The sequence below is a fragment of the Panthera pardus genome, unplaced genomic scaffold (assembly GCF_024362965.1).
Source record: "Panthera pardus isolate Hobbes unplaced genomic scaffold, ASM2436296v1 HiC_scaffold_11, whole genome shotgun sequence".
In the NCBI taxonomy this organism is placed as follows: domain Eukaryota; kingdom Metazoa; phylum Chordata; class Mammalia; order Carnivora; family Felidae; genus Panthera; species Panthera pardus.
The window spans coordinates 18,648,941-18,676,664 of NW_026526666.1; the positions used below are offsets into that span (position 1 = coordinate 18,648,941).

Below are 27,724 nucleotides of genomic sequence, written 5' to 3' on the forward strand. Positions count from 1 at the left end.
GGCTTCTGCCTATTCCTTAGTCTTCTTTACATATTTGACATCTAAACACAAGCATGTTCCCGGATTCACTTCACCATACTTCTAATGCTTACCTTTAAAATTTCTATTTTCTTTATTTCACGATGCTATGAGGAATAAAATGTGATTCACAACAGCATTCTAACAAAGACCCAAGTCTTTGGGCAGTGATTCTAAGATGAAGCTACTATTACATATTCACAGGACACTTTTAATAAACAAATTAAATATATCAAAGTTTTATATTAACACATAGCTGAAACTAATTTCACTAAGACAACAGGATACTTTTGTATGGAAAACATTTACACCTTTAAGGTTTGGGGGCACCAAAATAAAAGACAATTAAGAACAAGAATACAAATCCCCTGAAGTGGGAAAAATCTCCCACTACTAAAACAAAACAAGCAACAACAAAAAACAGCAAAACTCATAGCCAAACAAACCACTCCTAAAATAATTACAAGAAATAAGAAGCAACATTAGTATAAAAAAAAAAAAAAAAAGTATGTGAGTGCAGTGGTATCCAGGTAAGAAGGAAAAAAAAGCTGTATCCGTAATCATAAAAGAAAATTTCTATTTAGTATTGTAAAATTACCTGAAAAAAAAATTTTTTTACCTGAAAAATTTTTTATGTAATTATCAAATTACACTTTCCAAATGTATTAAACATAAAGAAAAATTAAGAACATTTATTGGAAAGAAAATAATTTATTATATATGAGGAAGATGATTAAAATACATGTAATATATCCCCAATAAACAGATTTAAATGCATATAGATTTAATTTTTAAATATACTTTAAAAGCTGTTACGCACAGTTCCATAGTCCAGGTGTCAATTTCTTCTCCTCAAAGTTGGAAAGCAGTTGGAAGACATGGAAGCAAAAGGAACCTAAAACACCATAAGAATTCATTAAAAATAATGATTATAAAACATTTCAATTGTTTTAAAATAACTAAAAGCTAAAACATTTATATTTAGAAAATTAGTGAATCATGTCAGTACTACAAATTTTTGATTGTCAACATAAACAGCTTATATGGAAACGGATTTATAACATTAGAATAAAACATTTTAACTGTCTCTATTAAAAAATAGCAATTTCAACATCTGCAAATTTTCATACTCTTAGAGTGATAATTTATTAACAGAATTTTGAATTATTTTCATAGTACTAGTAATAGCAGGATTTGCAAGAAATGTAGAGGCTCTAATTCTTGATTTTCCTACTTGTAGAAGGTTGGATGGCTACGCATCTAACCATTCTAATCTAAGCAGTATCTAAACTGGTCAGCCCTTGTAACTACTGAAGGAACCTTTTCGAATTAGATTCTTGGTCTCATTCACAGAAATTCTGATTTATTAGTTTTAGGAAAAAGCCCAGGAACCTTTATATGTAAAAATCCTTCCTCAGTGGTTCTCAACCTTGGTCACACATTAGGAGGGTTGAAAAATTCCAGTATCTACGTTGTACGCCAGACCAATTAAATCAAAATGGAGAGAAACCTAAGCAATAGTGTTATTTTTCAGGGTTTTTTTCTTTTTTATCAGTATTTTTGAAAAGTTTCTCAGGTGATTCCAAAATGTGGCCAGGATTAAAAACCACTGTTTTGGGTAATACCAGTCAACAACTAGTCTGGAAACCATTGTTATTATGTATACCTACCAGTATTGTTTCTTTTCACTTAATGTGCTACCCTGAGTCAACATTATGTCTTCTCCTCTCTGTTCCTCTTTTCTTATTCCTTTTGTTTTGTTTAGAAAAAGAAAGAGGAAAAAAGATACTTCTGCTTGCTATCTATCTCAAAAGACATATCAATATTAAAACCTCAGAGGTGAGGTCTGCTCCTCTTATTTGGAACTGACAAGGAAATCCAGTTATTTTAATTTTCATTATGTGTACTTTTTTAAATGAAAAAAATCCTTTCCCCAAACAAAATTTACAACACATTATATAGAATACCTAAACCAGATACATCACAAAACAGAAGGCATGTTACTGAATTAGGTTTAGGAAATACATAAATATAAGAAACAAGACTAATTTCTGTGTTAAAGCAAATGCATACATTCTCCAAGTAAATACGTTGACCTGATTCACTAACTTTCCCTGGAAAAATTACATAACCTCAAGAATGGCATAGAAGATTCAGCAACAAAGCAAAAAAACCAAAAAAACAAAAACAAACAAACAAAAAAAAAACAACAAAAAAAACAAACAACAAAAAAACTCCCCAAAAAACAAAACAAAAAAAAACCACATAAATGATTTGTCCAATCAATGTTGATAATTTTAAAAATAACTCATTTGAATAAAATTATAAAAAACTATTGCTTATTCTGAATCCATGAGTGGGAAAGTGACAAAACATTTCTAGGAAGAACAAAAAACATTGCCCCAAAAAGGATACAACAAGAAAGGATACACTTTGTATGACAGTATTACAGCAGTATTTACGCAGGAATGCTTCTAAAGAAGAACAGCAGAATTCAGTTTAATTTTTTTTTCTCAGTTTTCACATTATATTTACAAATAAATTACTTTTTTAAACACACACTGAAAATTGTTTATTTTTAACTGGTCCATTAAGGTATTTGTAAGAATTCTGACTACATCAGGATATATACTTCACAAAATTCAAATTATCATGGCATTTCACAAAAGGAATAAACATTTTGCAAAATTTTCCCTAATTATATTTTTTTCAGCTTAACACCAGTGAAGTTGACCAAGTTATTTCATGTTCCTCCAGTTTATAAAGGCAGGAAGATTTAAAATAAAACAAAATGAATGTATTTCTACTCATTTGATTTCCTAAAATCAAACAATGTAACACAAACTTTGAAGCTTAAAATGGTTAATTCTACCACTTCTAATCATTAAATTTCTTAAGTACGCATTAAAATTACTTATTGGAAAGGCAAAAAATTTCATGCCTCAAAACATATGTAAATAGTTCTGTGACATATATAATTAGTAATACAAATTCTTAGGCCCATTAAGAGTGACCAATTTGTCTTGGCTTGGTAGACACTTTCCCAGTCTCAGCACAGGAAAACTGGGATGACTGACTACCCAAGACCCCTACTCCAGACCTACTGAGTTAGAAAATGGGTGAGGGTGAGGGGAAGCCTAGCAAACTGTTTTATCAGACCTTCAGAATACCATAATACATATTAAAGTTTAAGAAGCATTGCTTTCCTCTAGCTAGAAAAAGATTTAAGACAAAGACTCATTCCTCTCATAAATTCATTCTCCAAACTAAATTTTTACATACATATGGGCTTTATTCATAAGGTAGTTATAATTTTGAAATTCACTGAGAATTAACTGCACAGTGACACAGAGATAGAGACATGGGTGGATCGATCAATTGATTCACATCCTTTAAAAACCTTAGGAGATACCTGAATTTATTACTATCAGGCTTTTATCTTTCCTTAATTTTATCTCAAGACAGTTTGTTCTTTTATTATGTTATATCCACACTTACCTTTATTAATTTTTAACACTTTCTTTTTCCTTCTTTAGAATCTTGTTTTGGTCTAGCAGATCGAGCAAATTGCTAATATTTAAAAATTAAGGTTTCCTTCACAAACATGACAGTAATCCTCTCTAAATAATTATTAAGAACATTCTAATATAGGGTAGAAGTACAGTTTTTAAATTTTTTTAATGTTTATTTATTTTTGAGAGAGGCAGAGCGTGAGCAGGGGAGGAGCAGAGATAGGAGACACAGAATCCGAAGCAGGCTCCAGGCTCTGAGCTGTCAGCACAGAGCCTGATGTGGGGCTTGAACCCATGAACCTTGAGATCACGATCTGAGCCGAAGTCGGATGTTCAACCGACTGAGCCACCCAGGCGCTCAAGAAGTACAGTTTTTAAAATGTATCTCTTATACTTGTCTTCCTACTCTCAGACATGTCAAATATTTTTTTGAGTGCCTACTTGCTCCCCATGATTTGCAAAAGTAAAAAATTTACCTTTCTTTATAGTCATTTTTTTTACACCTGGACCTTCACTACATATATCCCTCTGATTTCCATCTTGCAAACTGCATTAACTACTAAAAGCAGAATGTTTAATCAATAATATATTTTGGTAAATTTTCAAATAGAAATATGAATTACAAAATAAAACAGTAAAACTGCAGTGAATCATATCTTTTTTTAATGACTCCTAGTGGATTTGTGAATACTATAGTCTTTTAGGCTTAGCATAAAAATGTACTACTGAGCTATAGAAATGAAATGTTTAAACATGGCTAAATTTTAATAACCCCATGCTGCTGAGGTTCCTCTATTCTCCAATAAAAATCTAAACAACCACCTGATTCAGCTAAGTATGTTTGTAACTGAGTATCTGGAGCTAGAATGCCAAGTGTTGAGACTTCTTAACAATAACATAAAAATTAGTTGGAAGTATACCCTTCTGCTTAAAAGACACATTGTCTTTGGAACAGACTGTTTAAAGGATACAACCACCATAGGTTTTCCAAAAAGAACATATCCATTAGCTTCCTTTAAGGCTTTTGCTGCTGCTTTTTCATTTGGAAGTCCAATGAAAGCTTGTCCTTTCATGCGACCTTCTTTCATCAAACGTATATCAAACCTAGTAGTCAAGGAAGAAAAAGAGGTTTTGATTTAAAGAATGTCAAACAATTTTGATGAGGGGAATAGAAATGTGTCAAACATCTAAAATTTTTTCTATTTCAGAGTATAAATGACTACAGTGTCTGATTAGAACATTACTCAAGACTTCTTAAAATTATGTTTTGTATTCTGTTCTAAAATTGATTCTACGCAATATAAGTTTGATAATGTGCTTATATCTAGCTTTTTAAAGCTATGTTAAATGTATTTAGGTAGTTTATTTTTATTTATTTTTTGGGGTGTACCAAATTACTTTGTTTGAAGGAATGTTACAAATGAAGGAAGTTAAGTAGATGTTTTGGTACAACTTATAGAAAAGGGAAAATGTCACCCCAACATACATGCACTGCCTCAGTGACCAGGGAAGTCACCCATGTGGCGATGGGAAGACAGCCTAAGGCTTAGCTCTCATTATCACTGTTTCCCAACGTGTGCTTGTCAAAGAGATACTCTGCCATGCTGTATTTACATAGTTTAAAAATTATATTGCTAGAAACTATGAAAACAAATTTAAATTTTTATTTTGTAGCTCTATTTTTAAAAAATTTCATACAGCCAACTCAATACTATCTACCCAAGTGACAAAAAACAACTACATAACCAAGAACAGAAAGGCTGAGAGGTACCACAGAAAAGTAACATAGAATTTCAAAGTAGAAACGGACTTTATTATCTAGTCAAAATCATTTTTACAAGTGACGCCTACAGAGAATGAGTGACTTCTTCAAGGTCATACAGGTAAAGTTAGAGTGAAACAGAAATCAGATTTTTTTTATTCTAAGTGTAGTGTTCTATTATTTTATAGCATATTCATTTTTCAACATTTTTTGGAAAACTATATTAGAAAATCGGAAAAACCAAACTGTAATTTACAACTAAAGTACTGCCTACAACTGTGATAGTCCATACAAAGCATTTTAAAAATGCAGTAATTTTTTTTTAATTCACATGACTAGTCCCATGGAAAACAATTAATTGATCATTTTGACGTATACAGCTTTCTCCATATAGAATTATCTTTCCCCTCAAATTCTAAATGCAGCAATACAAAAAAACAGAGGAAATGGATAGACACACACACATATGTATTTATGTACACTAAACATTTCATACATATATTCTTCTGTTTCTTATAATGATTCAAAAGTAGAAACAAGAAAAAGGACCAGTATTTTGCATGCCTAGCAACAGAAACTATTGGTATAGTATAAGAAGAGATATTTGCCACTGACAAGTATAAACAAGCCAGACAGACTTTAAAAGATTAAAACAAGACTAACTAGTTCCAGTTACTCTTTTATCTCCACTCTTTTACCTCTAGTCAAGTCTCTCTCTTTGCCTTTTCTACTTTTCCCTACTTCTAATTTATATGGTTGAGGGTCTTAAATACTTGAGTTCACTAATGATGGCATTTTAAAGAATGATATTCTAACTCTAAACATTAGCTCTTAACTCATTCACAAATCACATCCATTTCTTTTGCTCTCACCAAAAGTGGGAGACTTGCTTAATGCAGACTAATTAAAAGAAGGGAAGTTACTACCAATGTTAAGAATCTGAAAATTAGGCCTGACTGCTATATATTCCTGCATGAGTTATTAAAGCAGTAGTTTCCAAAGTGTAGTCTTTGAACCAGCAGCTTTGGCATCATCCATGAGCTTTTTAGAAGTACAAATTCATGGGTCTTACCTCAACCCAGATGGACTGAAGAAACTGTTTTTACCAAGCTCTCCAGGTGATTTTTACTCAGGGTAAAGTTTGAGAACCACAGCTTTACAACTGGGGATAAACACTGGAATTTATGCTACTTGGATAAATAAAGTTTTATTGGAACTCAGCCATAAATAATAGTTTATGTATTGTTTATGCCTGCTTTCATACTACAAAAGTAGAACTGAGTAGCTCCAACAGACGCTTTATGACCTGTAATAAATTAAAAATAGAAAATGTCTGCTACCTGCCCATTTACAAAGAAGTTTGCTGACTACAGCTTTAGATATCTAAAACTTATGCAACAGGGAAAATGCTGGGATAAAAAGGGGTTAATTTGTAACAGATAAAATAAAAAAATTTAAGAATATGCTTCCACTTACATTATCCGTTGTGTTTCTGAAGAAAAGTCAACGTATCTCCCAAAAATAAACTTAAGGTCCTAGAATTTTAATAAGAAAAAGACAAATAAGAAGGTTCAGGGGAAAAAAAAGGTAAAATAAAAAGCCAATTTATAAATTTCAACTTACCTTTTCTTGAACATGTTTAGCTAAATTCTTTACGTAAATTCTACAGTTTGGTTCACCAGGTTCATAACTTCTGAAAACTGAAAGTGTTTCCATTTCTTATTTAAAAGGAAAACAAAACAATATAAAATTAGTATTTTTTCATTAATTTTTTTCAAAGAAAAACCATAATAATACAAATGTTAAATAGATGAAAAAAGCATATGAAATTGTCAAAACTATAGCCATTAATAGCAGTATTATTAACAAAAATACCCACTAAAAATGTGAGTTGATAATATGAAAATAAATTTAAGAACTTCAGGCATCTAGGGGCACTGGGTGGCTCAGTCAGTTAAGCATCTGACTTTGGCTCAGGTCATGATCTCACAGTTTGTGAGTTCGAGCCCCACGTGGGGCTCTGTGCTGACAGCTTTGAGCCTGGAGCCTGCTTCAGATTCTGGGTCTTCCTCTCTGCCCCTCCCCCCACTTATGTTCTATGTCTCTCTGTCTCTCAAAAATAAATCAACATTAAAAAAAAAAAAAAAAAAAAAAAAACTTCAGGCATCTAGAATAACCAAAACTTATCCAATAAAATATTATTGAGGCTCCTTTATGATGTTACTTTATTAAAAAGACTGAAGCAATTTAATGTTATCAACCATTTGTGTCACTGTTTTGCTTAAAGTCAATTTCCCAAACCACCAGGCACAAACACAGTCAAATGTAAGTATTAATTTAGTCAAACCTGATAATCAAGTATTTCATACACACTGTGGCTTCTGAATCCCTATACAGTTACTCCTATTAAGTGTCAATTATCAGTTCCTAACAACTGACATTCTATGCAAAAATGCTAGTTGGAGGGTTATTTCCCATTATTATGGAAAAAATTATAACATGCTACACGTCAATTAAAACCCCTAATTTCCTAAAATGTAGTAAAACAGGAAAAATTCTTTAGAAATAAAAAACTATCATGTTAGGAAATAAAATCCATAAACACAGACTTTAATCACTACAAAATTGAAACTTTTTTTTTAAAACAAACAACTGCTTTGCATGCATCTCAGACACAATATTGTGATGATATATCTACTGTATTTGGAATATAGAACTACAAATTATGGGCCACTTGATTTTTTTAAATGTCATATGAAAGTTTTAGGAATGAAAACAAAAATTTTTTCCAATTATATATAGACTGAAAACACTGTATTGAGAGACACTTTCCTCCCTACCGAATATGGGTATTAAAAATCAAAAAAAGTGATTAAAAACATTAACTGGAAAGATGTTTTGAAGGATATGCCTTAAATATGGTAAAGAACATGAAAAGTTTTGTTTCTGAAGCATCAAAGAAATGGAATGAGCACTGGTTTATTTCACAAAATTACCTTCTCTAGAAATTCTGCCTTTTTCCAACTCCCTTCTAGAAATACACTCTGATGGCATTTCATCACAGTCTTCTTTAATCTCCTCTGTGATGTTCAAATTAGGTTTGGGGAAGATTTTTCCAAATCCTACATTGGGTGCATCACCCTCAGTAGCAGGTAAATCTAAAAGTTAACGTTAACAACAGCAATTAAAAATTCCCTCCCTTCAAACAGGTTTTGTTTTCCATTTTAAGGTATCTTCTGGCACTAAAACTCTATAGTGTTTTTCTCAATGCTTTAGAACTTTTCTGTAGGCAAACTTTTTCTGTAAATGTTCAAACAGCAAATATTTTAGGCTTTGCAGACCATATGGTTTTTATCATGGCTATTAAACTCTGTCACTGTAACATGAAACAGACACAGACAAAAGCTAAACAGTCAAATGGTTGCTTTGTGTTGTTACCTGTAAGGGCCTGCAAAGTGGAAAGAAACTGAATTTATTTTCAAGGAATTTAGTTTGAGGTGCCAGAGGGGATAGCTGATTAAATGTGGTGAGCAAGATAAGCAGAAACGTGTGTTGGAGGGGAGGGGGTGTCAACAGTATTTTGTTTAACCTACCCACTCTGAACTATGAATAATTACATGAAAGAAATCTGCAATTCATTAAATAAATTACATAACTATCAAAGGCATTCTGTAATGGCATGTGGTCATTCAAGATTATACAATGCATTTGATGACTTCATAATGCTACATCAGAATATTAGAAAACAACCATCAAAGATTATTAAAAGATTAAGATCAGAACATCTGCTGAAATCATAAGACACTTTCATTCGAAGTTACCAAAAAAACTTCATTAAACCTCTCCCCACTCTCCCACCAAAAAAAAAAGTCAATCCTACTCTTGAATCCTGCAAGAAGTACAGAAAAACAAGTAATCATACTTAAGAGATTACTGACTAGGAAAATTAAAAAACACTGCAATTTTAAAAAATTTTTTGAATGTTTATTTATTTTTGAGAGAGAAAGAACAAACAAGCAGGGAGGGGCAGAGAGAGAGGGAGACACGAAATCTGAAGCAGGCTCCAGGCTCTAAGCTATCAGCACAAAGCCCAATGTGGGGCTTGAACTCACAAACTGCAAGGTCATGACCTGAACTGTTGAAGTCTAACACTTAACAAACTGACCTATCCAGGTGCCCCAACATGGCAAATTTTAAATTTTATATAGCAACATTAAAGATTTCATTTACAAAACATGAATTTTACCTTCAGCAAAAATTAAACTGGTATGGGAAGGATAGGGTTAGGGTTAAACGTTCACTAGAAAAATTCTAGTCATACTACCAAAAAACTAAAAAGCTATGTAAATAGTGCAAAGAATATGCCATATTTAGAATTATAAAAGTTTGTACGTAATGTTGAAAAATTGTTGTACAAACAGATCTCCTGTGGCCTGAAAGCATCAATAAGAAAAAAAAACTTTAAGACTGCTTCTACTAGTACTTCAACATTACTACTTGCACTGATGTAGAATGGGAAGACTATTACCCTCTCATACAGGTCTAAACCTTTGAGAAAATTAAACTTAAAAACTAAAAATATTGCATGTAAGGGTGACTAACATGAAACAAGAAAGAAAAATATACAAAAAGAAAAATATAGGGGTGTCTGGGTGGCTCAGTCAGTTAAGCATTGGGCTCTTGATCTTGGTTCAGATCATGATCTCAGTTTGTGGGTTTGAGTCTTGAATCGGGCTCTACGCTGATGGCATAAGAACCTGCTTGGGATTCTCTTTCTCCCTCTCTCTGTGTCCCTCCCCTGGTTGGGCTCACTCTCTCTCTCTCTCTAAATAAACAAACATATACACACACACCCACACATACATATATAAGCAAAAAAGGAGCTATCTGTGCTCTACCTACTGTTCATTTATTAAACAACAATAGCTAATATTTAGACATTTAGACCAGGCCAAGCAGTTTACTTGGATCATCTTGGTTGTTTCTCACAATATTTATTATCTCCTTTTCTGTGATGGGCACTGTGCTCTGGGGCCAGGGTACTGTACATGCTGCCTCTCTGGTGGAGATTATGGTCAGATGGCTGACACAAGCCCAACCCTAATGCCAGCAGGGCCAGGACAAGAGTACAGATGGAGGCATCATACCATTCTCTTAAAAAAAAAAAAAAAAAAAAAAAAGAAGAAGAAAAAAAAGGTAATGCCTTCTCACTAACCATGAGAAAGGACTTAAAAGCAGTTTTTCCACTCACTTTCTAACAGTTATTGGAACTCTGATCATATATTCACATAAGTGCTCAAAAACACACGTGCAAAAATTTATGTTCCAGTGGTTTCTCAAATAGTAAACAGAAACAACCTCAACTTCTACCAACAGAGCATGGTTAAATAAAGATTGATGAAGGGCACTTGGGTGGCTCGGTCAGTTGAGCATCCAACTTTGGCTCAGGTCATGATCTCACAGTTCGTGGGCTCAAGCCCTGCATCAGGCTCTGTGCTGACAGCTCAGAGCCTGGAGCCTGCTTTGGATTCTGTGTGTCTCTCTCTCTGCCTCTCCCTCACTCATGCTCTCTCTCTCTCTCCCTGTCTCAAAAATATACAAACATTAAAAAAAAATAAAAATAAAGATTAATGCAACTAGACTATGTAGTATTATGCAACCATAAAACAAAATAAGGTATATATTTTATGTTCTAATACAGTAAGCCACTCCCACTAGATTTTAAACTCCAAGAGGTCAGAGACGATGCCTAACTTGTCTTTTAGTGCCGAGCAAAGTCTGCTATGCTCTACACTTTCAATAAGTCAATAGTAAGTGAATGGCAAATACATAAAACATGATGCCCATTTAAAAAAAAAGAAAACGTGTTTACACATGTGTAGGATAAGGTCTGAAGAATAACTATATTCTACATTATTAACAATGGCTGTCTCTATGGAGTAAGACAGGGCACAGTGGGGTTTGAGGTATTAACTCTTAAAATGTTACTTTATATGTTTATTTTCTATAAGCTCGTATTATTTCCAAAATTAAAAAACAAGATTAAAAAAAAGGAATGTCATTATAATATCAAATTAATGCCTGAAGTAAGCAGAAAAAGTATCTGTAATGTTAATAATCTTTAAACTTAACACCATCTTAGTAAACAATCTTCCATGTCTTTTGGATAAAAAAAAAAAATATTTACATGAAATCTACAACAGACACAATAGTCACATAGCTTGTTTCCTAATCAATAATACAACATCACATCTAACAATGAAAACATAAGTCAACAGAAGAAACTTTTCCATTGTATTTTTAGTGTAAACATCAGCAAAAACCAGACTAAATTTCACCCCATAGTTCATTACTAGCAAAAGACAACAGTGATGGTCTCATCATTAAGGACTAATTTTGATTACAGGAAAAAGTTCAAAATGGATAGTATTTCATGATATTAAGGAAGTCTGCATATTTCAAATATTTAATTCTAACACAAAAAGCAGATTAAGAATTTTTACATAGCATATTAAAGAACTAGAATATGCTTACCATAATTTTGTTCTTCACAATTTTGTTCTTTTTCTAGATCTTTCTTAAATGCAGATGGCATGTCAGTAGATATATGAAATTCAATTTTCTTATTACCTACAGGTTGTGGTTGGTCAAATACATCCGAAGGTAACAACACTGGATGTAAACTGCTGTTTATAAACAGTGACAGCATTACTTTGTAATTGCAAATAAAATCCTGAGTAAAACTTCATTTCATATTTACCATAACAATGATAAAGTGCTCATAATACTATAAGCATTACACAAAGTAACTTCCACTTAATACTTCAATAAATCCTAACAAATTTTCTAATATGAGTATTATTAAATTCCTAGTTAGACAAGGAGATTGACATTAAGGGATATCACTCATTAGATGATAGAGACAGTACTTGGGGACTACTGATTCCAAACTTGAGGATATTTACCAATACACAAAGAAGTTCATTCTATGTTTAATATACACATTTTTATGTACTGTATTCTATATGCTGTACAATAAAGCTGTACTGTCCAACAGAATTTCCACTAGCCAAACATGTGGCTAATGAGCACTTGAAATATTGCTTTCCAAATTAAAATATAAGCATATAAAATACACACAAGAATATAGCAACTTTGTACAAAAAAATGTTGAATGTCAATAATTGTTTATATTAATTATAAGCTAAAATAATATTTTGGATATTATGGGATAAATAAAATATACTATCAAAATTAATTTCATCTGCATCTTTTTACTCCTTTAATGTGGCTATTGGAAAACTGAATTTGGTTCACATGACTTATCTTTAGTTATTTGTGCTGCTATAGAGATTAAAAGCATGGGACTGTGGTATCAAGACATACATAGGTAAGAAACATACATCATATTTATACTTAATATGAAACTTTAAAAAAATAAGACTCATTCCTTTCAAATGGAAAAAAGATTTTTAGCAAACTCTCTATGAAGTTACTTACAAGTTCAAGGGAAATTATATTGTAGAATAGCTAAAAAAAAAACAAAACTAAAATTGCAATTAATGATAATTTTATCTAAGATATTAAAATGCATAGAATTCCATGGCAAACAGGCAAGTAAAATATCTGCCATAATTGTTTTTAAATGACATGAGTTAAGCAAGTAGACAAAGTACACAGAAAATGCTTATTTCATAACCCAAAACAAAATTACCTGTGTGCAGTAGATGGTGTTTTCAACATATCCTTTATTTTTTGCTTTTTTCTAACATGGTGCTGCTTTATTGTTTTTGGTCTTTTGGGCTGAAGATTTGCTAGTTCCATTAGTTTGGTCATTCTACATTAGGGAAAGAAAAATAAAAACAAAAAATTCCTCATGTAGGCGCATATAATATAAATTAAGCTAGAAGTATAAATGACATATTCTAGTAAATTAGGATTTATGTAGCATAAGTATAGTCTGTTTTTTTAAATTTTTTTCATGTTTATTTTTAAAAGAGACAGAGTGCGAGTGGGGGAATGGCAGAGAGAGAGCGACACAGAATCCGAAGCAGGCTCCAGGCTCCATGCTGTCAGCACAGAACTCAATGTGGGGCTCAAACTCATGAACCGCCAAGATCATGACCTGAGCTGAAGTCGGACACTCAACAAACTGAGTCACCCAGGGCCCCATTAAGTACAGTTTCTAAGCCATCAATTAAGATAATAATTTAAAATAAGCTCATATTCTAAATTTCCTTGGTCAACTTTCATCTTACTTTAAAGGAATTGGAAATTTACTTAGTTTCAATTTATCTCTAAAAGATATGTTTTAGTATAAAAATTATTAGTTGTTCAAATAAAATGACTACACCTGATGCCAAACAGTTAAAACAAGATACAGTAATACAACAACTTATGTAACTTTTCTCTTTCCTTGACTGACTTTTCTTCTAATTAAAGATAGCCTAAACTGAAGTATTTTTATTTTAAAGCATTTTGTGTATAATTGTTGCACATGAATCATTACACAAACAAGATAAGTTACTTGAGAACAATGTTTTCAAATACAGTACTATACTCTGAAGTAGTTTATAAATAACTATCAAGGTGTAACAATTGATACATTGTATGTAGTTTATCTTCATTGTGAGTGTGAATAATATTTAGAAAAGATCTTGTCTAGCCTTTTTTGTATCTTCCACAGGATCGGACATGGTGTTTCCACAGAGCACAAGCTCAAAAACCACTAGTCATAGATAGCTCTATATCTATAGTTACATTTGTGAAATTTGGAAGCAAAATAAACATGCACACAAAATTCAAGAAAAGAGAATTAAGTCGTTAACATAAGCTTTAAATCTAAGTGAGGAAAAATGTAAACTTATGCTATGTAAACATAAAGCCTCTTAACAATCATAGTTTACCCAAAATTTTATGAATAAATCTAGTAATACAAAAACATGCCTCTGTTCACAAACTGCTCAAAGTACACTAAGCCTCTACAACAATGCCAGGCATAAGTTAGGTAGGTAATCAACAAATATTTGCTGAATGAACAGTACAGGTTTTTGTTTTTCCTTTTTTTTTTTTTTAATTTCCAGAAGATACTAGAAAAGCAGAAACCAGAGACTGTTTCTCATTACTCAAGATGAATTACTTAGAGAATTCCTCACTATATCCCTAAATGAAAACCTAAATAAAACAACAGAGTTTTCACCAGTTTGCATAATTTTTACAAAGAAAGTAAAATTTACAGAGGTTATGGAATTAACACAAGGCAACACTCTATGCTGTTCTTTATTCAGTAACAAGTTAAAGTTATAGTCTATCAAGAGCTGTCAGCTTTCCTAAAATGTCTCTATTGAAGACACTCTAGTCACCCCATTTATGTAGTTTTGGCTCCACCTACACTTTGATTTTAACTATTTCTCTTGAAAGAATATATATATTGAGCCACTACTTAAGTGAACACTGACTCAATAATAGTGAAATTCTTACTGATTATTTGTAAATATTGCCTAGATTCTCTGCTTGGGTTTTGACTCCTGTCAAGCATTCCTGTATCTGACTTCTGTACACAGTTACCTAAGATTCCCAACCTATGGGGTACCTGGCTGGCTCAGTTGGTGTGCTCCACGTTTGGTGTAGAGATTACTTAAATATAAAAAATCTTAGGGGCACCTGGATGGTTCAGTTGATTGACCATCCAACTCTTGATTTTGGCTCAAGTCATGATCTCATGGTTCCTGAGTTCAAGCCCCGTGTCAGGCTCCACACTCAAGTGTGGAGCATGCCTGGGATTCTCTCCTTCCCTCTCTCTCTCTCTCTGCCCCTCCCACACTTGGTCTTTCTCTCTCAAAACAATTAAACTTTAAAAATAAATAAATAATCTTAAAAATAAATAAAAATCTTAAAAAACAAGAAAAAAAAAAAAAGATTCCCATCATGTGCACATACTAGTCTGCTGGAGGAGGGATTGGCCAATTAACAGCCTTAGGACCAAATTCAGCCAGCTACCTGTTTTTGTAAACAGAAAGTTGTGCTGGAACACAACAAAATCTGCTCATTTAGGTTTGTCTATGGCTACTTTCCTACTATAACAGAACTCTCTAGCCCTATACAGAAAATGTTTAGCAATTCCTATTCTAGGCTATGCTATGGATTGTACACCTGGACATTGTTAACAACTTACTGCTTTTCACCAGAATCTTTAAATAAAATATATGTAGGCTGTCAAGAACAACCAATAAATTCATCTGCATTAGTAACTATGAATGGCTTTGCATAAATCCCTCAGAAATGCTCTGGAAATACTCAGAGGTGAATAAAATTCACGGAATAAGCTGAAAAAATATGAATACAATCTATTCTTATTCTTGTTATTCGAGAGAGTTATGTTTTATAAAGTGTCCCCTCTGCCAAAAAAAGTCTCCACAAAGAATTAGTGAATAATGAATGAATCAATGCCCCTAGGGGAAAGTCAGGATTAGTTTCCTGCAAGCCTATTCTCTAACATTTCACCAACTGATCTATAAACACCTTGTTTTATGTGTTTCTGGTTTAAGGGCACCTTATTTTAAATATGGTTGACTCATTAACACTGAACTCACAGTCAACAGCACTACAGCTCCAACCTGAACAAGGTTTATCTAATGTGTTTTTTCCATCAGGCACATCACAGCCTCCTTGATCTTGTAAACATTAGACAGAACTACAACACTATGGTTGGAGGCCGCTTTAAACAGCAAAATCACCAACAAACAGCATAAAAATGTGAAAAGATTAGTATTAAATAGACCATGAAAAGGATACCTGTTAACAGTATGGGAGCAGAATGTCACCCTGTTATACCTCATCTGGGAGTACACATGTCAAGCAACTCAAATTTTTCATCATTGCACCATGCCCACATTGCCAAAAGACCATAAAAGCCCTATCTATAAGTAATGATTTGGGGGTTACAAATAAATTTTAGCAGGTAGGCACATTCACAAATAAGCAATCCACAAATAATGAGGATCAATTGTACTTTATAGTATCATAATCGTCAATCTAAAAAATCACTCATAATCCAAAAATTTTTCCTTAGGTCTTAATATATAGTCCCAGGTCTTAATCTGTACCTAATATGCATGGTCAAGAGTTGGAGGGTTGGGGACAAATTCTAATCACCCCAAATTACGAACAATTATAGGCAAAATTTAATAAGAGCAAGTGAATCATTCTGTTTCTTCAAATCTAAACAAATCTTATTTGATATTACAAACCTCTGTCGGTCTTCATCATCACTACTTTCATATTCTGATTCTTTACTTGATAATTCCTCCTCCTCATCTGGCAAAGGAGGTTCCTCTGGTGGCTGAGGAGATGCAGGTGGAAGAGGTGCATGTAATGGCATATAGTCTTCATACTAATTAAAAGAAAAAACAAAAAGACTACAGCAATCTATGATATTTATAGAACAGAAAAACCATTTCCATCCAGACACATTATTCTCAGATCTCTTTCCCTCACGATATTCTTTTACACATGCAACACTGAGTAACACCTGCTACAGAAGATGGCTAATTGATCACAAAACTTGTTTCTTCCTCCTTCACACCTAGCTGGACTAAATTTCCAAACCTCCTACAGTTAGATTTCACCATACAATAGTTTTAACCAACAAAATGCTAGCATTAAAAAAAAAAAAAAAAAAAAAAAAAAAAATCCACCCATAATCCTCTCTTCCTTCTTGATCTGCAAGATGTATGGTAATACCCTCATTGATATGGGAATGCACGTAATGAAGTTATGTCTTTTGAATGATTCAGTAGAGTACAACACCATTCTGTCCATTTTGGGATGGACTTAACATGCATAAGAAATAAATTATACTGTGTTAAGTGACTAAGATTTGAGTTTTATGTTAACAGTGGTTAGCCTAATCTTTGTTTATTTTTTATTTTGAGAGAGAGAAAGAGTGTGCATGTGAGCTTGTGGGGCTGAGAGGCAGAGGGAGAGAGAGAATCCCAAGCAGACTCCATGCTCTCAGCAAAGAGCCTGATACAGGGCTCAATCCCACAAACAACGAGATCATGACCTGAGCCAAAATCAAGAGTTGGACACCTAACCAACTGAGCTGAGCCCCCATGCACCCAACAGTTAGCCTAATCTTAACTAATAATCCTGTAATGTGCCAGGCATTGAGATGTTGGGATTACAAAATATTATCAAGGTTAATAGTATAGACATTAGAAAAGTAGCCAATATGCAATACATAGTAGAAAAGCAAATGTTCTACTTAAATGTTAGGATTCAAAATAATTTCTCAGTGCTACTGTCTAAACAAATACTAAGAGTACTACACCAAAATAGAAACTAGAATTATTCAACAGCAGACACAGATGATCTAAATTACTGATAGGTTTGCACAGTAAATTCTAATAAAAATTATTAGCAACATTTCTTGTCTTTTGCAAATGAAGTTCTATATGCAGTAAAACCAGAAACAATGGAAATTTTCATAATTGTTGAATGTAATTATTTTATAAAATGGCAGAATGTTCTGGATCAGAGGACTGAACAACAACACTGGCAGCAGACGATGGCCTCTAGGGAGCCAATGGCTGGCTCAGTAGGTAGAGCATGCCACTCTTTTTGTTTTTTTGTTAGTAGGCTTCACTCCTAGCATGGGGCCCAACACAGGGCTTACACTCATGGCCTTAGAGATCAAGACCTGAGCTGAGATGAAGAGTTAGACACTTAACTAAGACACCCAAGCACCCCAAGCATGCGACTAGATCTCAAGGGCATGAGTCCAAGCCCCACGATGTAGAGCTTACTTAATTTAAAAAAATGTTTAAAAAAAAAAAAAGATATCACAGAAATGATGGCCTCTATTACCAAATGCATCTCTTTCATGTTCTGGCTTTTTTCCACTTTTAATTATTCATTTGACTAATGTTCTATTAACTTTGTATTTGTCCCTTATTTTCAATGCACATTAGAGGTTACTGGAACAATATTTGTGAACTTGATCCTAAATAATCCCACCTCAGAAGAGATGTTGTAAATCTTTAAAATTCTAAGAGATTTCTTACCATGGGAGGTCGCGCAGTAATTGGTCCAAAAGGTGTGGGCAAATTCATTTTATTCATAAGATGAAGAACCTTAAAGCAGAAACACATTTAAAATCATATAATAAAATGACAATTCAACTCACAACTTTTTTTTTTTTTTACATTTATTTATTTTTGATAGAGAGAAACAGAGCACAAGTGGGGGAGAGGCAGAGAGAGAAGGAGACACAGAATCCAAAGCAGGCTCCAGGCTCTGAGCTGTCAGCACAGAGCCCAACGCGGGGCTCGAACCCACAAACCGTGAGATCATGACCTGAGCCGAAGTTGGATGCTTAACCAACTGGGCCACCTAGGCACCCGATTCAACTCACATCTTATATTTTATGTAATTTAAAACTTTGCAATAACACTCCTGATTTAGTGCAAAGGCTGGCCACCTCTTGCCTTATCCCAGAACAGGGATAATACCAGGTGCTGGTATATCTCAGAAGATTAGCCTTCCTGAAATGTTTGTCAATTCTACAAATACTATTATTCTCATTATTAAAAATGTCATGTTCTTGCAATGTGAATGCTATCAAAATGTTATGTCTTTCCCCTTAATTATTGTAGAATTATGAAACAGAAGGTACAATAAAGAAAATAAATATCATCTACATTTTGTACCTCAAAGTATCTTACTACTATCAATACTTTCAAGCATTTGCTTAAGGGTCTACTATGCCTTTTTCTTTAAGAAAGAATATCTACATTAAAGGTGTATGCTTAAGTAACAAAAATTACCAGAAATTATATTTCCCAAATTACATTGTGTTTATTAGTATTATTAATAGTAAGCATATTACTATGTTTATACCACAGTTTAGAAAAACTTCTACTTGAATCCAGTAACACTTCATTACCTTTTGCAACGGACTGAACCTCCACCCATATACATATACTGAATCCTAACACTCAGTGTGATGGATGGTCTTAGAAGGTAGGGCCTTTGGGAAGTAATTAGGTCATAAGGGTAGACTCCCATGAATGGGATTAGTATCCCTTATAAAACGGACCCGAGAGACCTCTCTCACCTTTTTTCGGCAAGGTGAGGATCCAAAGAGAAAACAGCCATCTGCATCCCAGGAAAGGGCCCTTACCAGAACTTAACCTTGCGGGCACCCTAATCTCAGAGTTCCAATCCCCAGCACTGTGAGAAATAATTTTCTGTTTATAAGCCAGTGAGTCTACAGTACTTGGTTATAGCAACCCAAACTAAGACACCCTTAATTACTATAATACATTGCATGTTGGAATTAGTCTGATTAATACTATTATGAAAAGTATAAAAATTAGCATGGAGAATAATTATCAAGTCATTTAAGCATTTACTTTGAGGAAAGTTACGTTTCATTCTACTTACCTGTACATAGAACTTAGGCACACTTGCCAAAGCATTTACTATGTTTGCTAGGATTGTGCTTGAAGGTGGTGGGTACATATACTTGAGACATGAATTCAGGGGAAAAGTCAGCCTAAAAAAAATATTTAAAATGTTTATCATGTTTTAGCAAATTTCATATCAATAACTCACTTTTAGGTAACATACAAAATTGCTCACATAATTCAGTACTTTTAGATTTACCTTGTTCCTAATAATCCCAAACAAGTACATTTAAAAAGAAACTTGCTTTCTGACTGCACTAAAAAAAGGTATTTCTTACCAGAGCTTATCTTATAGCTCTGAACATTTTTTTTTATGTTCATTTATTTTTAAGAGAGAGAGAAAGAGTGTGAGAAGGGGATGGGCAGAGAGAGAGGGAGACACAGAATCTGAAGCAGGCTCCAGGCTCTGAGCTATCAGCACAGAGCCTGACGCGGGGCTCTAACTCATGAGCTGTGAGATCATGACCTAAGCCAAAGTTGGATGCTTAACTGAGCCACCCAGGTGCCCTTATAGCTCTTAACATTTTAATGGTCCCAAATTCAGTGACAAACTCTAACTGCTGAAAATGTTCAATCAACATGTTAAAAATATACATGACAGATAATAAAATATCCTGTAGAACATCTTATTTGCAATACAGGCACGCACACGTGCGCGCGCGCACACACACACACACACACACACACTCTGAATGACAAAACTGAAAAAACAAGACACTAACAAAAAATACTAACCCATGGTTTGGTGCAATCCCATTTTCTATGGTTAAACAACCAAGTTCTTTCTTTTCTTTATCATCTTCCACAGGATCATCAGATCTAAAAAATACAGAATCAAAGTTGATCTTATGTTTAGAAATAGAGTAAAAAAACTACATACAGAAAAGACATATTACCTTTTCAAACATGGTACTGTATTACGAAAATAGTTCCATAATAAATAAAACTTCCAACCATTTCTCAAACAAATAGCAAAAGAAAGGTAAATAGTAATCAACATTAGTAAACGTCCTTCTCTATCCTAGACATTATACAAGGCACACATTTTCATTTAGTCTTTTTACTCTTCAATGAAACCCTATGAAGATGGTATGACAAATCTCATTGACAAAACATACAAAAAAACAGCAACAAAAAGCAAAAAAAAATACCCCTGGAGTTCACACGGTATACAATAGTGGTACTCAAATTTCTTAACATGTATCAATATCACTTAAAGAGTTTGTTACAATTCAGACTGCTGGGCTTTATCTTCCCCTTCCTACCCTTCCCCCCACCAAATTTCAAATTCAGTAGGACTAGGGTAAGGCCCAAGAATCTGTATTTCTTTTTTCATTAATGTTTATTTATTTTGAGAGAGAGAGAGAGAGAGAGAAAGAGCGAGAGTGAGCAGAGGAGTGGCAGAGAGAGGGAGACAGAGAATCCCAACCAGGCTCTGTGTTGACAGATAATAAACACAGGGCTCAATCTCAGGAATAGTGAGATCATGACCTGAGCTGAAATCAAGAGCTGGATGGATGCTTAACTGAGCCACCAGGCACCCCAAGAATCTGAGGTGCAGATGATGCAGCTGGTCCAGGGAGTACTCTGAGAACCACTAGTGCAAAGCAAATTTATAAGTTTTATAACTACAAAGAGTTACAGTTGGGAACTAAATACAAGTCTTTGATTTCAAAGGCCATGCCTTTTCATGACACCCTGCTATCTGTAATACAAGGACTTATACTAGTTTTATTCCTCCACTTAAAATTGAAGTCTAGTTATATTCCTCCACTTAAAATTGATTACTTTTCCTCCACTTAAAATTGATTACTTTTCACCCTACCCTCTTCTCACTTCACACTGATTAAATTCTTAATATTAAATCAACACTGAAGATTCCTAATGCACAATTAAGAACAAACATAAATATAATATACTAGATTCAAGAGATGTATCATTTATTATCTGAAATCATTTACTTGCTAGTCTGAAGACAACCCAATAGAAACACAATTGATTAAAAACACTTTAAAATTTTAGGAAAACCTATCTACATACCTTTTCTTTTTTTCAGGGTCTGAAGAGGGACATGGGGAATGAACTCGATCTTGTTCTTTTGCAAATTCAACAACTAAAGTATGACCCAAAAGTTTCAGCTGATGTAGTCTTGTCAATGCCTTCAGTTGGAAAAGCAAGAGTAAAATATTTTATAATTCCACCAAAAATTATTTGTTAGAGAACATCTATATAATAACTTACACATGTTCTTTGTTAATGCTGTTAATATTTCCTTGGCTATTTCTTACCCATTTCTAATGTCAGGCTGGTTAGCCTTTGTCGTTTATTAAGGGACTGCTTCCTATCACTTACCAAAACTAAAATCTGCTGAAATCCAAATCTGCCTATACCTAGGCAACTGAAAAGGTTAGAAAAACAAACACAATCAGCCTGGACTCACTTTAAATTCATGACCACAACCACAAATCTGGAGTGGAACTTAATGATGCCATACATATCTCATTTTCAGTTCATTTTTTCTACTAATTTCTAAGACTATTTTGTACTTTCTCCTGGTTCCTCAACCCTCACAACATTCCTTTCCCATTCTTTACCTTAGGATTTTGCTTCCTACTTTGGGAAAACTGAAACAACTATACGAGAACTTCAGATTCCCACCATAACTCCCATCTACCAGCATATGCATCTACATATTCTACCTTCTGCTATAATGTATTAACTAGTCATGTTTTTAATCTCAATCCAGTTGCTTGACTTGTATACTAAATCCCACCCTCCCATCTACTCAAGAGTCTCTCTTCTGCTCCCTGAAACTGTATGGGAAGTCTTCTTTAATTTTCTGTCCTCTACTAAATCGTCCATATTAGCACACAAATATGCTTCTATTTCTCCCATCCTAATTTGTTTTTCTTCATCCATTGATCCCACTTTGCTCTTCTCCCCTCCTTTAATTACTGTTGCAGTAAAACTCCTTAAGAATTACCTAAGCCCTTTACCTAAAATTCCTTTGCTCCCATCCAGTCACCAACTCAGTCCACTGGCACTGCTTAGCAAAGACAACAAATTCTGTACTGCCAAGCCAATGGTCTACTTTCAATCATCATCTTATTGCATTTAACACAGTTGATCACTCCCTCCTTGATACATGTTCTTCACTTGGTGTCAAGACATCATACTTTCTTGCTGTTTGCTTCCTAGCTCACTGGTTTCTACTGCTTACTCTCTTGGCTTGTGCCTTCTCAAATTCTAAATGTTGGCATACACCCCAGAGTTCTATTATGGGCCCTCTTTCCAGCTACTATCTTGGTGATCTAATCAGCATCCTAAATTTAAATTCCATCACTATGCTTATAATTCCCTAATTCATAACCTCAGTGCAAACCTGTCCTGAAGTTCAAGAAAACATATCCAAACTACAGGATGGCTCCTGTTAGGTGTCAAACAAACATCTCAAACTTCTCACACTTCAGAAACTAAGCCACTAATGTTCTCTCCTCATCCCCTCAAATATTTTCTATCTGGGACTTTTCACATTTCAGTGGCTGGTATAACTCCATTCTTCTACTCACTTATGTCAAAAATACTGGAATCATCTGTAAGTCTTCTTCCCACATCAAGAAATTGTTTGCTTCTATCTTCAAAATATATCCAGCATCTAACCACTTCTATCACCTCATTCCAAACAGCTATCATCTCTGAACTAAATTGCCACCATAACCTTTTTACAGATTTCCTTGTTTCTACTCTTCCCTGCTTTACATCTCTTCTCAACACAACACCCAAGGTGATCCTTTTAAAGATATGTTAGATTATGTTACTGCTTTGCTCAAAATATTCCAATTGCTCCCCATTTACTCAGAGTAAAATCTAGGATCCTTAGAATACCTAAATGAGGGTTGCCTGGGTGGTTTAGTTGGTTAGGTGTCCAACTCTTGATTTCAGCTCAGGTCATGATCTCAGGGTTCGTGAGTTTTGTCAGCACAGAGTCTGCTTGGGATTCTGTCTCCCTCTCACTCTGTACCTCCTTGCTTATTCTTGCTCACTCTCTAAATAAACTTTAAAAAAAAAAAAAAAAAGAATACCTACATGATATGGCCTCTATTACTTCTCTAACCTCAAATCCAATTATTTCCCCCTCATTTTGTCTGCTTCAGCCACTTTGGCTTACTTAAACATGACGTTCTCCCATACTACAGCCCTTGTTCCAGCCATTATTCTGACTGGAATGTACTTTCCCCAGGTACTCTCTTAGCTAACGTCCTTCACCTCCTTCAGATCGTTGCTCAAATATGACCCTTATCACCTCAACAGCAACTTAACCATTCCCATCTAGCACTCTTGATCCTATTTCCTTTTCCTTTGTATTCCATAGCATTTATCATTTTCTAAAATATTAAACAATTATGTTTATTATTTATAATCTGCCTCCCCTTTAGAGAATGTGAGCCTCAATGAGAACATAAATCTTTATTATTATTTTCTTCCTCGCAAAATGGATGTCATACATATTCTCTTTAAGGATATATGGTTTTTCATTTTTAATGTTAGCTAATTTCCCCCACCTCTCTCAGCTACTTACTTTGTAGTTCTACTTCCTTTTCAACTTCTTCTTCTCATTCTCCTTTGCTGGTCTGTCTTCCTTGGGCAACCATACCCATTCACCTGATTCAAAAAACTCCATTTTGAGCTTGTCTCAGCTCTAAAGCCATATTTTTAACTGTATTAAAAATATTTCCACAGAAGTAGCTCACTGACTCCTCAAAGTTAACAGATAGCATTTGAATTCATTATCTACCTTTGCAAGTATCTTTTAAATCCTGCCCTTAATGTCAGCTAATGTAATAACCTAATACCTCAGCCCAAAAATCTCAAACCTAATTATGTATAGGAATCACAAGACCTACAAACTCAATCTCTACCAAGTGTATATCTACTTCTTCCTTTGTCTTCTTATTGATTTATTCAGACCTTTTATCTTGCCTTGCCCATTATAACACTTCTCTTGTCTTGGCTTTCCATTTGGTCTTCCTACCTTTAGTTTTTCCCCATCTAATCCATTACATGAACTCTACCAGATATTTTCACAGATCTGACTATATTATTGGCCAGCTCAAAACTATCAGTGCCTTAATATCTACTAAACAAAATTCAGTCCCTCCCTCCCACCCAAATTTAGATCTCAACCTATTTTCCAAGTCCTAGTTCCATTTCAACCCTTAATTCTTGCTCTACTTACAACTTTCCATGTTTGACAGCTTCACTTAGTGTTCACCCAACCTGAAAGGGCCCATCTCCCTTTGTTTTCTTCTCAAAATCCAACTAATCATTTAAAGGTCTACCTCAAAGGTCAACTTCTTTGTGAATGAATCCCTAGGATTTTTAAAATACATGTATTTTCCCTTTAATACTTAAAACATCTTACCTTGCAGTTAAAGAGAGTTATCAATCTTTGCATCCTTTAGAATTTATTTTTAAGTACATATGAAATTACAATTCAATCTTAATTTGCTTTCCAGTTAATCTATGTTTGTTTGTTTGTTTATTTATTTATTTATTTATTTATTGTGAGAGAGAGAGGGAGACACAAAATCTGAAGCAGACTCCAGGCTCCGAGCCGTCAGCCTGACAGGGCTCGAACCCCTGAACTGCAAGATCATGACCTGAGTCCAATGCTGAACTGACTGAGCTACTCAGGCGCCCCTCCAGTGAATCTATTCTAATTTCCAAATACCTAAACATTGGAGAAGATTTGCCAACTGATAAACCAAATGCAGTCTGTGAGGAAAACTCTTGAAATACAGACCCTTTTGCTTTTGAAAACTGTGGTTTAACATCACATTTCATTTTTGAACAAAGATAAGTTAATAGGAAATTGCTGACAACTTTAATAGTAAAAAAATAAATAAATAAAAAAGTCATACCTTTATAGCTGCTTTTTCACTAGGAAAAGTAGCAAAAGCTGTATGTTTCTGAAAAATAATTAAGGTACAAATTATTTGTAACATAATTTCAGTCTTCCATAAGGAAGTCTGATACTTCACCAGTTGACAGTGATTTCAAAAATTAATAGTCATGGAAAAGGATGGAAAATCGAGATTGTTTTAACTGATAATTAATTTCAGTACAGTGGTTCTGAATCTTTTTTGCTTCAGAGTTCCTTGAGATGACAGCTATGTAGCCTTTTAAATACGAAGGTGTACACACATATACAGTATGTTTTACACATGCTTTTAAATAGTTCAATAGACCAGAAGTTTAAAAACCCCTACTATACACAGGACAACTCTTAAACTATCTCAATATACAAATATCTGCAATTTATAATATATATGAAGATCTTAAAAACTTTCCTCTATAAGATAAATGCGAAGTTTAAAAATGTTTACCAACAGAAAATCATTAAGTGCATGTTTCCTTTGTGATTTATCCTTGTAATAAGGGTTCAATGGGAGAAGTCTATTTTTCAATATAAACTGTAAATAGTTTAAAAACCATCAGAAAAAAACATAAGTCAAAAGTAAATGAATCCTTATGCTGTGAAAGAGTTGTTGTCAAGAGTTGCTTATATTATATCACACATTCTAATTTTGTCAGATCTGATCCAACATGACCTAATAAGAGTGTATTTAAACTGAATAACACAGAATACTTGTACTTGCTGGTATACATGACACTTTGATCAAAACTGGTCGTTCTTCTCAGTACTTCTTAACCCTGGGTGCATATTAGAATCACCAGAGGAGACTAAAACCACTGATTTCGCTGCATCATAGGCCATCTTGCAGAAACTTAACATCACCGTACTATTTTAATGGAGAGAAACCCATCTAAAACATCTTCAGGCATAAAAGCAAATGAAGTTATTGAGTAAATTCCTGCAGTCTCAAAATATTGTTCCCCAAAGATTCCGTTAGAAATAAATTTTTATTTTATTTTTATTTTATTTTAGAGAGAGAGAGAGAGAGCGAGCAAGCGAGCATGAGCGGGGCAGAGGGGCGAGGGAGAGAGAATCCTAAGCGGGGTCCAAGCTCTGCGGGTAGCCGGAGAGGAACTCCATCTCACCTCCCACGGAACACGATCTGACCGAAATCAAGAAATGAAGCCTCAACCACTGACCCACTCAGGTGCCCCTTTTTATTTTTTTCACTTTACTTTAGAAAAAGATTTTATGAATAATTTCTTCGTAAAAAGTCTAGTAGAAATTCTATAACTGGCTTACTGAAGTTACTATTGTAGTTTCTCCTCTATTTTAATGAATATCTTCACAGTGGCATATACGTGAACCAACATTTTTGCAAAGTCCTTTGTACTTTATATTTGAGTACTGAGTCTAAAAGAAATGCTCTCAAATTCAGAGGAGTTTTGAGATTCCCCGGATGGATCAGAAAAGGGAACATAAGCCACTCTTCTGCCTTGCCCTTCTCGGCGGCGCTGTGACTAATGCAGGCTCAAGCCAATTAAAACTTCACATGGTACGCAAGACATCTGGACATTAAAGAGGAAAGACAGACACGCCCTCACTACACAAGCGCATTTTCCCACTCTTTTCTGTCTTCCTTCTGTCAAAGCTTCCCCCTCCCCGAGTCAAGGGCCTTCCCCGGCGGCTTGGGACAGGAGCGCCCTTACCAGTCGTCCCTTATCTGACAGGACGCGCACCGACTGCGCCCCGAAATATTTCAGCAAATCCTCTTTCTCCTCAGCAGTCAGCTCGGCTGGCAGGTGCCTCACAAGAAGGGTTCGGTCGCCCCGTGACGGAGAGAGTGAAGCAGAGCTCTGACATCCTCTTGCCATCGGCGGTAGAGGCTGCTCGGGAGCCGCCATTTCCCTCAGAGAAACTGCAACACGGAAAGCGAAGAGAAGAGGCCGCAGTGAAAATGAGCTAATCAACAGAAGCTGGGGATAAACGAGTATTTTTCCGCCTCGCGCTAAGGATTCTGGAAACAGAGAAATACCGCGATAGACGG

At 34.4% G+C, this 27,724-nt stretch overlaps 1 protein-coding gene across 5 annotated transcripts; it reads right to left on the reverse strand.

Moving 5' to 3' along the window:
- Positions 1 to 88: 88 nt before the first annotated feature.
- RNPC3 (RNA binding region (RNP1, RRM) containing 3) lies at positions 89 to 27,689 on the reverse strand. Of its 5 annotated transcripts, none has more exons than XR_008418312.1 (17): positions 27,387 to 27,689; positions 25,682 to 25,729; positions 21,801 to 21,919; positions 20,496 to 20,579; positions 19,738 to 19,849; positions 18,357 to 18,425; positions 16,542 to 16,684; positions 13,007 to 13,129; positions 11,827 to 11,978; positions 8,289 to 8,450; positions 6,916 to 7,010; positions 6,769 to 6,827; positions 4,502 to 4,634; positions 3,517 to 3,588; positions 2,449 to 2,492; positions 1,689 to 1,767; positions 89 to 913 (listed from the first exon to the last, which is right to left on the reverse strand). XR_008418312.1 is itself a non-coding variant. In XM_019457668.2 (15 exons), exons 1-14 carry the CDS (start codon positions 27,579 to 27,581, stop codon positions 3,529 to 3,531), a joined length of 1,554 nt encoding a protein of 517 aa, XP_019313213.1. In that variant the 5' UTR covers positions 27,582 to 27,689; the 3' UTR covers positions 89 to 913; positions 3,517 to 3,528. The 5 variants fall into 5 exon arrangements, 1 of the variants encoding a protein (XP_019313213.1); XR_008418313.1 differs by having other exon boundaries at positions 710 to 913; positions 2,434 to 2,492; XR_008418314.1 differs by having other exon boundaries at positions 710 to 913; positions 1,689 to 2,492; positions 11,827 to 11,975.
- Between the last annotated feature and the right edge of the window lie 35 nt (positions 27,690 to 27,724).

Bases quoted from the DNA above. Each gene is read 5' to 3' on its own strand.
- RNPC3 (XM_019457668.2), bottom strand. From the start codon at position 27,581: ATGGCGGCTCCCGAGCAGCCTCTACCGCCGATGGCAAGAGGATGTCAG. The intron at 21,920-25,681 runs GTATGACTTTTT...TTCCAACTGAAG, and splicing joins GTGAAAAAGCAGCTATAAAG to GCATTGACAAGACTACATCA. The intron at 8,451-11,826 runs GTAAGCATATTC...GTTAACTTTTAG, and splicing joins TTGTGAAGAACAAAATTATG to ATTTACCTGCTACTGAGGGT.